This window comes from Onychostoma macrolepis, chromosome 09 (assembly GCF_012432095.1).
Source record: "Onychostoma macrolepis isolate SWU-2019 chromosome 09, ASM1243209v1, whole genome shotgun sequence".
NCBI lineage: Eukaryota > Metazoa > Chordata > Actinopteri > Cypriniformes > Cyprinidae > Onychostoma > Onychostoma macrolepis.
The window spans coordinates 26,626,246-26,644,269 of record NC_081163.1 but is presented as its reverse complement, the minus strand read 5'-3'; the positions used below and the strand labels follow the sequence as shown (position 1 = coordinate 26,644,269).

At 42.2% G+C, this 18,024-nt stretch overlaps 1 protein-coding gene and 1 pseudogene across 1 annotated transcript in view; one reads left to right on the top strand and one right to left on the bottom strand.

The window, feature by feature from the left end:
- Positions 1-4,261: 4,261 nt before the first annotated feature.
- On the bottom strand, positions 4,262-6,964 carry LOC131546673 (uncharacterized; annotated as a pseudogene).
- A 9,128-nt stretch (positions 6,965-16,092) lies between these two features.
- Positions 16,093-18,024, top strand: part of evx2 (even-skipped homeobox 2) — a 2,455-nt gene continuing 523 nt past the window's right edge. Inside the window, exons 1-3 of the mRNA XM_058787938.1 lie at positions 16,093-16,504; positions 17,080-17,318; positions 17,933-18,024. The exon at positions 17,933-18,024 is cut by the window's right edge and continues 523 nt beyond it. Coding sequence (XP_058643921.1) covers positions 16,093-16,504; positions 17,080-17,318; positions 17,933-18,024 — 743 coding nt within the window. The remainder of the gene's footprint in view (positions 16,505-17,079; positions 17,319-17,932) is intronic.

Here is an 18,024-nt window from a genome sequence, read left to right as displayed (position 1 = left end):
CTCGAGAGAGAGAACCCCTATAAATAATCAAAGCAGTCTTACCTCCATCAGTTCTAGTCTTTCAGCATTCGGTTCGCTCCTTTGCCATTATATCACAGACCCAATTTTTCCCATCCAAACAACGTGACCTATACTCAAGATTTTCGGATCCTCTGCAGCAAATCTGCCGGCCCCAGGATCACTCCTCCTCCGCCAGTCATCGCCGCCGAGCCCCAGGCTCCATCGCGGCCGCCGCTCTGCTTGACCAGCCACAAGAATCCCCCGACACCGAGGTTTAACCTCGCCTCCACTGCCTAACTTCCATCTTCCCCAGCACCCTCGTATCATTCGGCTGCGCCAATAAATTCCTCCGATTGGAAGTGGTGAGTATTTAATCCAGAGGCAAACGCTGATGAATTCCGACGCTCCGTTCTCGCGGAGAACAAACAAACGGGTTTGTATGATCTATTCGTCATCCCGCAAATCAGCCAACCTCACTCCTAAATCCACTCCAGCCGCCAAGGCGACCAATAGATTGAGCAAGCCCCGAACTCGTCTCGCTTGACACCATCATTGTACCGCACAAAACCCGGCTCTCCGCGAGCGTCGGGTCGCAGAAGCAGGCCTTCAACGAGCCTGGGCCGCACCCACTTCTTACCGCAGCAAAGCCTCACTCGCTTCCCGCTTCGGCTCAGCCTTCACCGCGGCTCTTCCGGCCGCAGCGGAAGACTTACCCAAACTTCTGTTTCTAGACGCAAGCGCGAGGCTGCCTCCGCTAGCGGCACAGGCCACCAGTCTTGCCAAACAATGTTCAAGGTAAAAATCGCTAAAGGATATGTCATTTGTTGTTTCGTTGTTAAATGACGTTGCGACATCATCGGATGTTAATGTCATTATGTAATCATGACGCAAGTGCTTAGAATACACACTGAATTTGCTCTTATTTTCACCAGCATTTTACCTGTACTTAATTCACTCATTCCATTTTGATAAATGGATAAGTCAGATAATCAACAGTGAAACTTCTCTTCCACTGTTGATCTTAACCAGAAAACAAAATTAATCTCAGTGGACCAACAGTAATGTACAGTAAGTACAAATGAAAAAATTAAGGCGTACCATAAATAAACAATCATTGAACAAGTGCAACCTGCAACTTAATTCATATGAAGTGCATATGCTAGGCACCTCCCTCAGTGTCTAACATTACCAGCTGATGTTCCGCTTAGCTGGCTAGCTGTTTCAATATGTTTTCCTTTTGTGGGGTTAAGAGGAAAACGCATGCCTTTTATCACTTTTAAGGGTTCCAAATAATTCTTAAAATGGCTACATTTGTTGCTAGTTGCTTTGAAAACAAGTTGCTAGGGTAGTCTGAGAAATTGTTAAATCCAGCAACACAATTGCTAAGTTGGCAATGATGCAGACTACCCGGACATTTCAGCATGTCCCGCCAAAGTTACAAACCACTCCCCCTTTTTCCGTAGCTGACAGCTGCAGAAGCAAGCATGTGGCTGCCTTCGCTTGCAGACCCATCTCAAACTTTCCTTCTACTTCCCCTAACCCTTTCCGTTTCAGCAGCCTCCAGATCCTGTAGCAGGTACTAACGCGAGGCCGCCTCTGCTAGCAGTGCAGGCTGCACAGGCTTTACAGCTTTTCTCTCCGAATGCCACAAACCCCTGTGTCACGCAGCTACAGCAGCTGAAGCAAGCGCAAAGCTGTCTCCGCTGTCTCCGAAAAGTTTTCGCATTTAGCTGCTTTCCAAAGTTCAAGCTTGGTGAACTCTGCCCTGCAAATTCGCATCACGTGACACCGTGAGACGGCAGATTGATACATAACAGCATGACCTCCTTTTAATTCAGAAAGAACATGAATTTAAAACTGCAGCGCTGCAGGAAAGTGGAGTAGATTGCATGTTTTTACATTGTAGATGTATTACAATTTGTTACATGTTGAATTTAGGTCTTTAAAGAAAAGACGCTGCACAGCGTGACGTCATATCACGACCGTTGCAGCATGCAAACAATTTCGCATGATCAAAGTCTAGTGTGACCGTGGCTTTACTCCTAACCCCTTTCCTTTTCAGTTGCCTCCAGCTCCTATAGCAGACGCTAGCGTGAGGCTGCCTCCGCTAGTGGTACAGACCACAGGCTCTTCAGGATGTAACAAACTCCACTCCCTTCCCATGAATGAGCCACAGCAGCCGAAGCAAGTGTGTGGCTGCCTCTGCTGGCAACACAGGCCCACATATCTTAGTCTTTTCCTGCCACCACTAATAAACCCTTTTCCTTTTCAGTGACCTCCAGCTTCCATAGCAGACGCTAGAGTGAGGCTGTCTCCGCTAGCGGTGAAGACCCATCCATATCAAAGAAGCTCACCGAACCCTCATCAGCAGACCCCTTCAATGCCAGTCCATCCCTGTTCACTCGACCCTCGGACCCACCATAGCCATCTTCTCTAACACCACCAAATCCACTCATAGCGGCTCATCTCCACTTCAACCATCCCAGCAACACCCCGCTCCCGCAAGAGACTTATCTGATTTTTCTCCACTGCCGCAGCAGTACTCGATTCCGCAGAAGCCTTCTCTCTTCAGATGCCGTAGCAGTAACTGCTCCCGCAGGAGCTTGCATCCGTATTTCCTGCTTCCGCAGAAACCTCCTTCTCTTTTCAGATGCCGTAGCAGTGACCGCTCCCACAGAAGCCGCCTCCTCTTTTCAGGTACCGTAGCAGTGATTGCTCCCGCAGGAGCCTTTCAGATATTTCTCCACTGCCGCAGCAGTGTCTGCTCTTACTGGAGCCCTATCTGTGTTTACCCACTGCCTCAGCAGTGACGGCTCCTGCAGTAGTGACCATTTCCACAGAAGCCGCCGCCTCTTTTCAGGTACCGTAGCAGTAATTGCTCCCGCAGGAGCTTGCATCTGCATTTCCCTACTGCCGTAGCAGAGCACGCTTCCTCAGTAGCCTCCTTCTCTTTTCAGATGCTGTAGCAGTGTCTGCTCCCGCTGGAGCCCTATCTGTATTTACCCACTGCCACAGCAGTGACTGCTCCCACAGAAGCCTCCTCTTTTCAGATGCCATAGCAGTAACTGCTCCCGCGGGAGCTTGCACCTGCATTTCCCTACTGCCGTAGCAGAGCACGCTTCCTCAGAAGCCTCCTTCTCTTTTCAGATGCCGTAGCAGTGACCGCTTCCACAGAAGCCTCCTTCTCTTTTCAGGTACTGTAGCAGTGATTGCTCCCGCAGGAGCCTTTTCTATATTCCTCCGCTGCCGCAGCAGTGACTGCTCCCTCAGAAGCCTCCTTCTCTTTCCAGAGGCCGTAACAGTGCCCTGCTCATTTCATACTGCTGCTGCAGTGCCCGCTTCCGCAGAAGCTACATTCTCTTTCAGATGCCATAGCAGTGCCGTCTCAATAGAAGCCACATTCTCTCTTCAGATTCCACAGAAGTTCTCACTCCCGCAGGAGCCTGTATCTCTACCGCCCACTCATCTCTATTTTCCCACTGCCGCAGCAGTGCCTGCTCCCGCAGGAGCCTGTATCCCTACTGCCGCAGCAGTGCCCGCTTCCGCAGAAGCCACATTCTCTTTTCAGATGTTGCAGCAGTGCCCGCTTCCGCAGAAGCCACATTCTCTTTTCAGATGTTGCAGCAGTGCCCGCTTCCGCAGAAGCCACATTCTCTTTTCAGATGCCATAGCAGTGCCGTCTCAATAGAAGCCAGATTCTCTTTTCAGATGTTGCAGCAGTGCCCGCTTCCGTAGAAGCCACTTTCCTTTGTTTTTCAGATGCCGCAGCAGTGTCTGCTCCCGCAGTAGCTAAACTCTCTTCTCTAAAGGCCACAGCAGTGCCGTTACTCCAAGCGACGTCCAGCACCCCACCAACATTAAGCTCTGCCGATTTTGGGGAGTATCAACACACCTCTTTGGCTGCTGTCCCGTGCTTATTGCATCTTTGGGGGGAACGCTCTGGGTCCGGGCTAAATGCAGAGCTCGGACCCCTCTCCCCGTACAGGGGGAGTACCCTGGGCTCGGGGGTAAGTACCGAGCTCGGAGCCCTCTCCCTGGACAGCACGCCAAATACGCATAAACCTTTACTCAGTTTATTATATGTAAGTGTGAACTCGTGAAGTAATGCTTAAAAAAATTCTAACAGTATTGATTATAAATGCAATCTCTCTGTTACCTACTTAGTGGAGAAGAGGAGAGGGTTCTAACATACACTGTCTAGTGCTACTTGGACACGTCATCAGTGAAGAACCCGAGGTCAACAGGTGTTTCGGGTCTTTAATCAACAGACACCCTCGCCCGGGCGACCCTACCGGGGGTGATCAGTCCCCGGCCTGTGTCCAAGTGGCATGCTACTCCACGGATCACCCCTCCGGATCCACAGCCATCGTGAGGCTTTTTCGGCAGCCTGAGAGATGTTCTTTATGGCTCGTCTGCACAGCTGACCTTTAACTCCAAGGAGTTTGAGTGTTCGAGCAACGACTGTCCAGCAAAGCCCCGCAACCGACCTCCACTGGCTCACTGCGTGCTTTCCAGCCGCCGCTCCTGCACTCCTCCACCAACTCCGCATACTTGGCTCTCTTACGCCATTTGCCTCCTCCAATCTGTCTTCCCAGGGGACAGTAAGCTCCACTATGACCACCTGCCTGGTCGACTCAGATGTTATCACCATGTCTGGGCGGAGTGAAGTGGCCGTGATGTAATTCGGGAACTTGAGCTGCCTTCCCAGGTCCACTTGAAGGTGCCAGTCTCTTGCATTGGCGAGAGCCCACCTGGGGAGCGTGGCTGCTGTTGTGCCTTCTCCCAGCTCTGACAAAGGAGATGGTATGCTTCGAGGATGCTGACTTACTACTCTGAATCGCTGCGGTGATTGTATCTGCCAAAGCCCTGAGGACCTGATCATGGCGCCAGCGGTACCGCCCATCTCCCAAAGCCTTTGGACAGCAGCTGAGGATATGCTCTAGTGTGCCACTCCTTTGGCACAGTTGACATGCTGGTGAGTCTACCAAGCCCCATCGATGTAAGTTGGATGGACTGGGTAGAAGGTCATACACCGAACTGATGAGGAACTTGATGCGCAATGGTTCAGAGCTCCACAAATCTGCCCAGGTGATCTTGCGCTGCTCAACGTTCTCCCACCTTGTCCAGGCGCCTTGCTGTCGCATACCGACCATCTTGGTCAGGCGCTCTTCCTCCACCTCTGCCCGCACCTCATTCTGCACCAACTGACGCTTCTCCCTCCCTCTTGCTTTGTCGTAGCGTGGCTTGGAAAAACTGCCCAGGCCTGCACGTCCCACCGCCACGTTGCCAACCAAGACACCATGCTTCAGCCGCACCTCCGCTCTGTCCACCGCTTTTTGTGCTTGCCACTTCCTTCCTGCCTTAACGCTGATTCCAGCTGAGGAGACTTTGGCATCTGAGGAATCTCGATACATCAAGACCTCCCGGGCACGCGTGACCTTGAACTCCTCGGACAAGCTGCTGATGGGAAGCTGCAGCTTGGTGGACTGACCATAGAGGGCGATATTACTTAGGGACCGTGGGAGCCCTAACCACCTCCTGAGGAACTGGCTGATGGTTCTCTCCAGTGCTTCTACCGTTGTCATGGGTACCTCGTATACGAGAAGGGGCCAAAGAAGCCTCGGCAGGATTCCGTGCTGGTACATCCAGGTTTTATACTTTCCAGGAAGCCCTGACTTGTCGACTGCCGTGAGCCAGCTCGCCACGTCGTTCCTGGTTTGTTGAAAAGAAGTATCCTCCGCTTAAAGGATCTGCTCACCCTTACATGTGACCAAAAAACTAAAAAGAGAAAAGAACATGTTTGTTTGGAAAACAGTTAAAATGTTAAACTTAAATTTGTATTTAAATTTAAGAATGAAATCATTTGCCTGTTAAGAGTGTGTTGACAGTATGTGTAGTTGTATCACTGAACTCCAGAAAATCAGTAATGAGGTGCTTTGACAGTTACAGATTTGAAAAACAAGAGGGCGGGAATAAAGAATCCAAAACTCTAACACAAAGAACCATTTCAAAATAAAAGGGTTCTTCAGGATGCTATGGTTCTAAATATAACCATTACTACGTGTAAAGAACCTTTAAAGAACCATCTTTTTTTAGAGTGTGCCTTCCAAAACATGCAAGCTGCCCATATCATATGCAGTTATGCACCCCCATACTATCAGAGATGCTAGCTTTTAAACTGAACGCTGATAACACGCTCTTTAGCCTGGAGGACACGGCATGCCTTTCCAACAAGAATGTCAAATTTGGACTTGTCTGAAATAGAACACCTTTTCCACTTTGAAACAGTCCATTTCAATTGAGCCTTGGCCCACAGGACACGACGGCGCTTCTGGACCATATTCACATATGGCTTCCTTTTTGCATGATAGAGCTTTATTTGGCCTTGTCCCTTACGCACAGAGATTTCTCCAGTTTCTCTGAATCTTTTGATGATGTTATGCACTGTAGATTATGAGATTTGCAAAGCTTTTGTGATTTGACGTTGAGGAATGTTATTTTTAAAGTATTCCCCAATATTTTTACGCACTCTTTCACAGATTTGAGAGCCTCTTCCCATCTTTACTTCTGAGAAACTCTGCCTCTCTAACCATCCCTTTTATAGCTAATCATGTTATAGACCTGATGTCAATCAACTTAATTAGTTGCTAGATGTTTTCCCAGCTGAATCTTTTCAAAATTTCTTTCTTTTTTAGCCCTTTGTTGCCCCTGTGACAACTTTTTGAGATCTGTAGCAGGCATCAAATTTGAAATGAGCTCATTTAGTGGATAAAAGTGTAAAATTTCTCAGTTTAAACATTTGTTGTGTTCTCTGTGTTATATTGTGAATAAAATATTGGCTTATGTGATTTGAAAGTCTTTTAGTTTTCATTTTATTCAAATGTAAAAAACGTCCCAACATTTCCGGATTTCGGGTTGTACAATACCAGGAAGGAAGATCAGGTTGTTGACATTTGCCTGCCATTCTCTGCACAGTGTAAGTGAACGCTCTGTTGACGTATCGTTGTCTGCACGAAATACACTATGTTGACAGGCAGGTAGGAAAAGAAGGAACATTTCTTGGTCCTACGCCTTCCACAGAATATATACATATAAATACATTTAGACCACTTAACTTAATGATAATCCAATGATTGAGTGATAACCATAACAGTGGACGGGTCAAAATATGTCACAATAGACAATAGCGCCCTCACTAATTTCAGAAGCACACTCAGTAATATAATTTTTTAACCGGGCCTGTAAGAAACACAGACAAACAATGAAAATGGATTTCCAGCAGCAGCAGAAGTGAGGACGAGTTTGTAAAGGTAAAGAAAAATACATCGTTATTGTGTACACCCTAATCTTGAGAAAAGAGAAGAGCACGGGGAGTTCCGTAGACTGACGGTGAGTGTGTTATCTTTCTATTTGCCTTGTTAGAAAAAGAAAAAAAGTAGTACCGTGTTTAAAGAATAAAATGTTGCATCTAAATGGTGTTTATAATATAATAAAGTTATATAATACTTTTCTTCAGTGTTTAAATTGGTTTTCAAAAGCTTCCTGTGCTATTGCGCCACCAATCTCACCCTTTTGTGCAACAGTAGCACCATGATCAACAGCACGTGATCTAAAGCTCAAATTCAACGACTTGGACGAAGAAGAGTTTTCCCTTGTCCAAATACCCACACTTGCTTATATTTTTATATTCTTATAAAGGCTTTTTTTTTTAAACTGCTGTGTGTGCGTGTGTCTGTGTGTGTTAGGGTTAGGTTTTGTAGTTTTTCATATGTATCATTACATTATTCAAGTAAGCTCTGAGCCAATACGTGCATTTAAAGTTGTAATCCACTACTCATCTTTGCACCAATAAAACGTGCAACACTTTGTTTTTCTACCAAATTATATGTACCTAATAATAGCCTATCTAACTATTATATTAATATTTAACTAACATTGGAAATGTTTCCATAACCTTTCGCAAGATCTCGGCAAAAATCTCACGATTTATTCCAAAACATGATGCATGCTGGGATACACTAAGCCTCCAATAGCGCTCCGGCGTGGTATTCAAGATAGTGTGGATTTATGCTGCCTTCACGTGCTATCGGAAATGTGCTATTTCCCACTTATGAAGTCGTGATTACGAGCTTGTCGAATTCAAGTGCTTTAATGTTGGAAAGAATAAAATGTAGCATCCCATTGGTTGACAATCATAAACATTCACCGCGCTATACATGCAGTTCGCTGACAATTCTGGAATTTCGGTCAAATACATGCTTATTTCACTGCTTATAAAACATACAATATGCTTCGCATGATTGTTCATATCTAGCCTATAAATACACAACTTTAGCGACTAGACAAAGGGATGTAATTGTTGTGAGAACAGCATTAACAGCAGCAATGATTGTGCCCTCCACCATGTTTAAAGTTTATGACCCATCTCGGAAACTCGGGAATCACAAGTCTTGCGCACTTATGCTGCCTGCTATCGGAATTATCGTAAATACGAGTTTCCTAATCGGAAATTGGACGTGAACGGCCTCTCAAATCGTATTTACTACTGGGAAAGTCGGAAATAATTTTGATACCCGAGTTTCCGAGTTGGGCGGGTCATAAACAGGGGCGGCGTTTCCGTATGGCAGAGTGTGGCAGTTACCTAGCCCAGTTAGGTGCTGTGAACAAAATTATCCAAACTTGAGTCTATTATAATTAATTCTTATTATTTTAAATCAGTGGGTTTTAAAAATAGTTAACCAATGATAAGCATTAAAAAGAACTTGTTAGTAAAACTTACGTAACGCCATTGGATCATCAAGCTCTCAGCGAAACCTTGTAACTTCATCCCGCCTCCATTCAGATTGACGCGCCGCGCACAGCCTGGAGGAGACAGACCTCCGCTTTTTCGCAATGAAAGGATAAATAAATAATTGAGGTTTGAATAGTACAGAGTTTTCTTTACTCAAACACTATGTCTGTAAAGGCTAATGTTTTTTGTGTGTTTGAAGAGCGGAGAAGAATTAGGTATTTCAAGCCAATAGCCTATAGGCTACTTTTGTACGTTTTAAATATCCTGTGCATATAAGCGCTTCATTTGAGATTTTGGCCAAGTGAACTAAACGCCCATAGCTACAATCAACCTTATATAGCCTGTAAAAGTTGATGAAAGCATATAATTCACTTCAGATGCTCATGCCCATTCAAAGTAATGCCCCCTCAGATTTTTGAGCCAAGTGGATTTTGAATGCAGCTTCCAAAAGACAAAAATTTGCCGATTAATATTTCTTATATTTCATACAATCACACCAGCGTGATTAGATCAGCTGCTAAATTCAAATCTGCTTTCGCTGGACGCTGGCTGGCGCTGAGCCAGAGACAGACGCGTTTTTACAGTGCTGCCAATCACACATGATGCTGTTGAGCTTATGAATGCAATGACCAATCATAGGTGTTCAGATGAGTCATCGCTAAAATGCCAGTGTTTTCTTCACTTGCTCGCTGACCAAACGCGAATTCTCTCGTCAGAAACAACAAAGTGCAAATGTGTGTACGAATCTGTAAGATATTAATTTCATAGTGTAAACAGCTTCGGTGATTTTAATGGGAGTTTTTGAGAGTGCTTGAACTCTAGACTGTCAGTGAAAATGTTCTTCTCTTTCTGTACAGTGAAAGTGTTATGATTAGTAGCCTAACTTGCAATGTTTTTATTCACATTAACTTTCAATGTTAAATTCACATTAAATATAAAGCCAGTCGTATTAAAAATATGTTATGGCATGACACCCATAAACAGACAGGTTTTTATGCATAGTTAAGAGATTACAGGTTACTTTGACCATTGCCCACTATCAACATAATCTATAAAGGTGAGAATCAAGATATTTCATGATATAGTTAATGCGTTTGGGAATGTTTCGAATAAAAAGGAAAAAATAAATAAAACATACACGTAAGTGCTGTTGTGGCTGCTTTGTGTCACATGACAAACCACCCCCCCAACTCGTGCCCCCTCAAAAATAACAAGTGCATGACGCCCCCTGATTCACTTGCTGCCTCAGATAACAGTTACAGCCATAAAACACTCCATCTCCGTCATTCTCTGGTCAAAAACATTGTTAACTCCATTTGAGCTTGATTTTCATATAATGTTAAGAGCAAGTGTATGATACAATAACAACGCTAACGACGAGGTGTTGTTTAATTATTAAATTTTGTTCGCTTTTTTTCAATGTTTATATGATTGTCAACCAATGGGATGCTACATTTTATTCTTACCGACATTAAAGCACTTGAATACGACAAGCTCGTAATCACGACTTCATAAGTGGGAAATAGGAAATTTCCGATAGCACGTGAAGGCAGCATTACTTCCTGTCGCGCGCACGCGCTCTCAAGTGGCAAGACTGCAAGTGTGGGTATTTGGACAAGGCACAAGTGATCTGGCAATGAAAAGGATACTAAGAAGGCTACAGAGTTCGCATTAAAGAAGTGAAGCTGACATTTACAAGCCATGCTGTGGTGTGCTCTTTACGCCCCAAAATAAATGGCATCCATGCTGAGCATCGGTATTAGTAGGCCTAGGTAGGATATTGTTGATCAGGATAAAGATGTCATGGGAAGACGCGTTTTGGCGAGCCAAGATATGATTAATATATAGCCATGCTTGGCAATGAAAAGGATACTAAAAGAATACTGAGAAGGCTACGGAGTTCGCATTAAACAAGTGGAAGCTGACATTTACAAGTCATGCAGTGATGTGATCTTTATGCCCCAAAATAAATGGCATCCATGCTGAGCATGGGTCTTAGTAGGCCTAGGTAGGATATTGTTGATCAGGATAAAGATGTCATGGGAAGACGTGTTTTGGCGAGTCAAGATATGATTAATACAGGTGCTGGTCATATAATTAGAATATCATCAAAAAGTTGATTTATTTCACTAATTCCATTCAAAAAGTGAAACTTGTATATTATATTCATTCATTACACACAGACTGATATATTTCAAATGTTTATTTCTTTTAATTTTGATGATTATAACTGACAACTAAGGAAAATCCCAAATTCATTATCTCAGAAAATTAGAATATTACTTAAGACCAATACAAAGAAAGGATTTTTAGAAATCTTGGCCAACTGAAAAGTATGAACATGAAAAGTATGAGCATGTACAGCACTCAATACTTAGTTGGGGCTCCTTTTGCCTGAATTACTGCAGCAATGCGGCGTGGCATGGAGTCGATCAGTCTGTGGCACTGCTCAGGTGTTATGAGAGCCCAGGTTGCTCTGATAGTAGCCTTCAGCTCTTCTGCATTGTTGGGTCTGGCATATCGCATCTTCCTCTTCACAATACCCCATAGATTTTCTATGGGGTTAAGGTCAGGCGAGTTTTCTGGCCAATTAAGAACAGGGATACCATGGTCCTTAAACCAGATACTGGTTGCTTTGGCACTGTGTGCAGGTGCCAAGTCCTGTTGGAAAATGAAATCAGCATCTCCATAAAGCTTGTCAGCAGAAGGAAGCATGAAGTGCTCTAAAATTCCCTGGTAGATGGCTGTGTTGACTGTGGACTTCAGAAAACACAGTGGACCAACACCAGCAGATGACATGGCAGCCCAAATCATCACAGACTGTGGAAACTTTACACTGGACATCAAGCAACGTGGATTCTGTGCCTCTCCACTCTTCCTCCAGACTCTGGGACCTTGATTTCCAAATGAAATGCAAAATTTACTTTCATCTGAAACGAGGACTTTGGACCATTGAGCAACAGTCCAGTTCTTTTTCTCCACAGCCCAGTTAAGACGCTTCTGACGTTGTCTCTGCTTCTGAAGTGGCTTGGTAGCCCTTTTCCTGAAGACGTCTGAGCGTGGTGACTCTTGATGCACTGACTCCAGCTTCAGTTCTCTCCTTGTGAAGCTCTCACAAGTGTTTGAATCAGCTTTGCTTGACAGTATTCTCAAGCTTGCAGTCATCCCTGTTGCTTGTGCACCTTTTCCTACCCAAATTATTCCTTCCAGTCAACTTTGCATTTAATATGCTTTGATACAGCACTCTGTAAACAGCCACACCTTTCAGTAATGACCCTCTGTGACTTACCCTGTTTGTGGAGGGTGTCAATGTTCATCTTCTGGATCATTGTCAAGTCAGCAGTATTCTCCTTTATTGTGGTTTCAAAGAACAAGAGATACCCGGAATTTGTACTGTAGGGATGTCATTTATTGAAACTCAAATGTAAATATTCTAATATTTTGAGATACTGATTTTTGACTTTCATGAGCTGTAAGCTCTAATCATCAAAATTAAAAGAAATAAACATTTGAAATATATCAGTCTGTGTGTAATGAATGAATATAATATACAAGTTTCTCTTTTTGAATGGAATTAGTGAAATAAATCAACTTTTTGATGATATTCTAATTATATGACCAGCACCTGTATATGGCCATGCTTGGCAGTTGACGTTTCCCCCATTTCTATCAGCTATATTCTCTCATATTCTCTCTATTTTATGTGTTGTTATAGTGCCAGACTATGTCTACACAAAGCAGTACTTGCCACGTGTAGCCTATATTATTAATCAAGTCAAGTCAACTTTATTTAGCGCTTACAATAGCCTACAGATTGTGTCAAAGCAGCTTTACAGTGTTAAACAGGAAAATAGTGTACTAGAATAATGAATTAATAAGTATTTAATTTTTTATACATTAAGAAAACATTTTAATTAATAATTTAAATAAAAGTAAATATAGTAGGCTGTACATGTATTCACATATTAACCATAACTGTATTAAGATTAGGTGTAATTGTGCAGTTGTCCCGCAGGTGGCTGCACGTGTCTGTCTGTGTCCTTACAAGCGCACTCTATTTCTCCAGGAGCACTCATCTACAGCGAACTTCCTACAATGCTTTAGTGAAACGCAGCCTGCATGTTAGTTTGCCTATTTTGCCCAAGACCATGCCATACTAACAGGACAAACACTATAGCCTACTTAAAGGTCGAGAGCTGTAGTTTCAAGAAGATTGCGATGGCGCTTGCTTTTTCGGAACTATGGTTTTGGGAAACACTGAATTGTTAAACTACGCTGATAACGAATAAACTTGCAGCCGGCAACCAGATCAAGATTCGTCTAAAGCATTACATAGGATTTTCAACTTTGTTGCAGCTTCATCAGGGCTATTTTCCATTTCAGAATGAATGTGGTTGTATGTGCACTTTCAGAAATAAAGGTGCAAAAGCTGTCACAGGCGGTACCTTTTCAAAAGGTACATGTTTGTACCTAAAGGATCCACTTTGGTACCTTAAAGGTACATATTAGTAGGCTACTTAAAGTGTACATATTAATAGGTAAAAAAGTGTACCTTTTGAAAAGGTACCGCCCCAGTGACAGCTTTTGTACCTTTATTTCTGAGAGTGTAGCCTACAAAGTGAAGTCCACTTAGGTGTGGAAGACAGATGTGTTTTGTAATTTCATAAGCATATACTGTAAAATTGTAAATAGACCCATGAGCATTTCTGGGCCCCGCTTTGTGCACAGAGTTGTTTGTGTTGGACCTTAATGATTTTACAATTTAGGTAAGTAGCCTAAATTTAAGTTTCACACCTTGAGTGTGAATGTACATCTACTTAGTTGACCTAACAAATATGACTTATGACTACCTATTATAGCATTAAAGGTATTTTGTCAAGCCAAAGGAGAAATATTTGTAATTAAACTGCTGGGGACATTTTGAGACAATAATAGGCTACTGTAAATGTTTTTCCTGAAAAGTTACCTTGAAATGATGTATATTGTGAGAAGTGTATAAATAAAATGGTCTTGACTTGAAAATAAAATAAAATAAAATAAAATAAATGAAAAACCCTTCTCAACTACAATTACTCACCCTCATGTCATTCCAAAAGGTATACTTAAAGAGTTGTTTGGAGTCACACTGACGTTCGCTGTATAGAGGAATAACAGTTGAAACATATTTCATATCTTCTTTCGTAGACGAAAGATAAGCATACAGGTATGGAACATGTGTTAATGTTGACACAATTGGTCATTTTTAGGTGAACAATCTGTTGACGGGATACGTGAGTCCCGTTAATCATTAAGAGTCGATCACATATGTTGGCCTATATTTACTAGTTGCAATTTGTTATGCAATAAACAAATTAGGCTACATTAATATCGTTTGTATTTGTCCTTAACTGCTAGAGTAAACGGAAATGCGCTCTCATTGTAGTCCAATACTGCTGTTTATTTGTGAACGTTTTTACTTAGACATTGGAGCTGTTTGGAAAACTTGTAGAATCAAATACGAAGACTAAGATGTGCTAGCGATTTTGCTTTTTACCAAACACTTTTCAATTTTTGTAGACTGACTGCTTTACAGACTACTATTCTACGAAGTTAATATAGCCTCGTTTTGTGTGCCTTTTGCTGATTTTATTTTTCTGTCATTGGATTGTACAGATGTCACAATAACTAAATTATTATTACAATATATGAACAAATGGGTTGGTGTGTAAGAACTACGGGTAATGATCTATTTAAACATTGAAAAAGAGTTGAACACTCGCTTAATTCAAGTTGTTGTAGTATCTGTGAAAAAACTGGCGAGGGCGCCAAAGAACGCAAAAACAGTTTAGCGCGCGTCTCTGTCACGCTCCCCCTTCTCCCTCTCCTTGAAGTGGATAACTTAACCTCGCCTTAAAGAGCCTCTCACGCCCCCACGTTAACACTTGATTTGAGAGCGCAGACTGTAGACTCAGCATCACATATTAAAACATATTTTTGATCACCTATTTTACAGCGTTTGAGACATGCGCTAGTCGACATATTGTGAGAAACGTTATTGGGTAAAATATGTTGTCTTTTCCTTTTGCATATTAGATTTCTTACGTGTTTAAGTGTGATCAGCGATCTAGATTGGCACTGATCATAATTTCAATCCCTATACAGTATTCATATCTGCATACTATAATTATGTACGTAGAAAACGTAAATACGACATCAGTCAAGGCTATGTGTAGAACGAATTAAAATGTTTTTCATGTGATATCAAGCAATTTTGGTTCAGTCTTTTTTAACATGAATTTTAAACATGAATTGAATAAACGAAATTCATCATTGAACGTGATTAGTCAGTTTTAACTCTATGTGATGTGGCGAAATGAGGATACCATCAGCTGAAGAAAATAATAGCCTACATCTCGTGATTTTAGCAGTAGGCTAAGATACATAAAACAAGAAAGGTGTTAGAAGACCACTACCAATAAGAAATTAATAAATAATTCAGCCAACAAATAATTCAAAAATATCTATATAGATGAGCTTTTGCAAACGCTTGAATCATAGGCTATATCTCCAACAAATGTAAGAAAACCGCGGCGTTTAAAAATGGTCACTAAATTTAATTCGCCCGTATCGTTATTTTGTAACGAACAACCATATTCGCAACGGGATCTTCTAATTGGATGCAAAAATCTTTAACTAATGCCTCTCATTCGAAAACGTCTGTGTGAAATAATCGACAGAGAAAGAAAAAAGAAACAGCTCAGAGAGAGGGAGTGGGAGAGCCAGAACAGAAGGAAGGAACAATAGAGAATCAAAGCATAATGATATTCCTAAATGAAGAGGGAAATGTTGCCGCGCTCATTTTATTAATCAGACTGTCAATTTCACCCCAGAGGCCAACCCCAGGAGCCATCTAAAACAGACTCAGATCAGAAGCTGTTCTCCTCACTTCTCCTCTCTCTCTCCACCTGGATATACGCGTCTGGCCGATCAAGGGCCGACTCTATCAACCGATGACAGTCTCTCTCCTATTTATTTGCTTATAAACCTGTTACAATAAATGATCATTCGAACCGCGTCACGCGCACCTTTAACGACGAAGGCGCAAACCACTTTTTGATGAATGACTTTCTGGACCAGAGAGGATGCGCGGGTCATTTTGAGCAGTCATTCGTTGCCCGCACTGGCATTCCTCTGTTTTTTGCTTCCAGCTCATAAAGGTGTTATATTATTTAGAGGCGGCAGCTGAGCTGAATGCGGATTAGATCCGCCACCAGTCATCGGAGCACCAGCCCTGGGACTTTGGATTTTTTCTGCACGACTTCATGATGGAGAGGATAAGAAAAGAAATGATTCTGATGGAAAGGGGACTACACAGTCCAGTGGCAGGAAAGAGGCTCTCCAACCTCTCTGACTCGGCCGGGAACGCGGTGCTTGAGGCCCTGGAAAATTCTCAGCACGCAGGTCGCCTCAGTCCGAGAATAACTTCTGCCTCGCTGCATGGCAGTCTCGGGGATATTCCCACCAAAGGCAAGTTTGAAATCGACAGCTTATTCGGAAACCACCACAGCGACAATACCTCCTCCACAGAAGTGTCGTCCTCCGAAAGCAGGAAGAAAATAAACCTGTACCCTGAAGTTTCTCCTGACTCCGATATGAACAGCGATGTGGAAGTGGGTTGCCCGTCTCATCGCTCACCGGGCAGTATCAGCCAACACAAGGAAAACAATAGCAAAGGTAAACAATTTACATGGAAACTTTGATCGAGTCGTTTATAAATTTGTTCAAATGCTAGTTTGAGTTGGCATCACAAAGTTTCAAATATAGCTCTAATTGGACTTTGTTTTGTTTTTTTTTATTGTTATTTTCAAATGCATGTTTTCATAATTTATGTTATAGCCTATTTTATGGTAGCATTTTCTCCAAGTCTTTTTGTAAGCTTGCAAATCTTTTACCGTTGCCTTAAAATATATTCAATTAATCTGTGATTGCATTCTGTGTGCTGCATGAATTTTGCAGTGTTAAAATTCTGTATGAATCGGTGGATACGTTTGACTTTAATTGTTGATGCTCTGTGGCTTTTATTTTTGGTTTAAAATCATTTTAATTTTCTGGAAGGAAAAAAAAAGTTAAATCTAATCCCAACATGTTTCAGCCGAATTGCATTTATACATTTATAAATACAATCACACATATTATTTGACGTGCTTGTGTATTTTATTTTAATGTACAAATCAACGTAATAACAGACTAATATGCATGTTTAAAATGTTTACACATTTGTCTTTTATTTCTTCCATTATCCGATTTAGGTTTTTCCGACAGTAATTCAGGAACCTCCAATACAAGTTCGTCGTCTCTATCGAATATTAACGGTTCCATCAGTAACTCCAGCAGTTCGAGCTCGGACCAGGTGAGGAGGTACCGGACTGCGTTTACCCGAGAACAAATTGGGAGATTGGAGAAAGAATTTTACAGGGAAAACTACGTCTCAAGACCCAGGAGATGTGAACTGGCCGCGGCATTAAACTTACCCGAAACAACAATAAAGGTATTGGTCTGATTTTGTTTACTTTTTCCCAGAGAAGATAAAATATGCATTTGCTAATTTGTAATGTTTATAAAACGTTTAGCTAATATTAACCTTTCACAGCCAGCAGCATAGATTACAAAACCAAAAAAAAAAAAAAATGCAGTTTTATATGGCATATATATATATATAATTTTATATATCACTCAAAAAAATAAAAATAAATAAAATGAATCCGTACTCCTAAATACTGTTTACAGAGAACGTGTAGTCTCAATATGGGTTGTATTAAACATACACAATGTGTAAAACAAAAAAACAAACAAAAAAACTGTTATTTTATTTTGTCTAATGCAAAAACCTGCCTCATTTCTTCTGTGCTCACGTAACCTATTAACCACAAAAACCGTTCAAAGGGGGTACATTTACAAAATTATTGGTCGATTCGTAAATGACACACATTTTCCTCTGATCATAAAGCTTTACCTAAAAGCTCTGCAAAAACTATTTTAAACGCATAGGTCCTGAGGTTGTTTAGCCATGCTAAACTGTTGTTTAATTGTTTTGTACTCGCTTCTCGCCACTGTTCACCTGATCCCTAATTGTTACCTGTGTATTTCTGTGGATGCGTGTAGGTGTGGTTTCAGAATCGACGAATGAAGGACAAGCGGCAGCGGCTTGCCATGTCCTGGCCACATCCCGCCGATCCCAGCTTCTACACCTATAT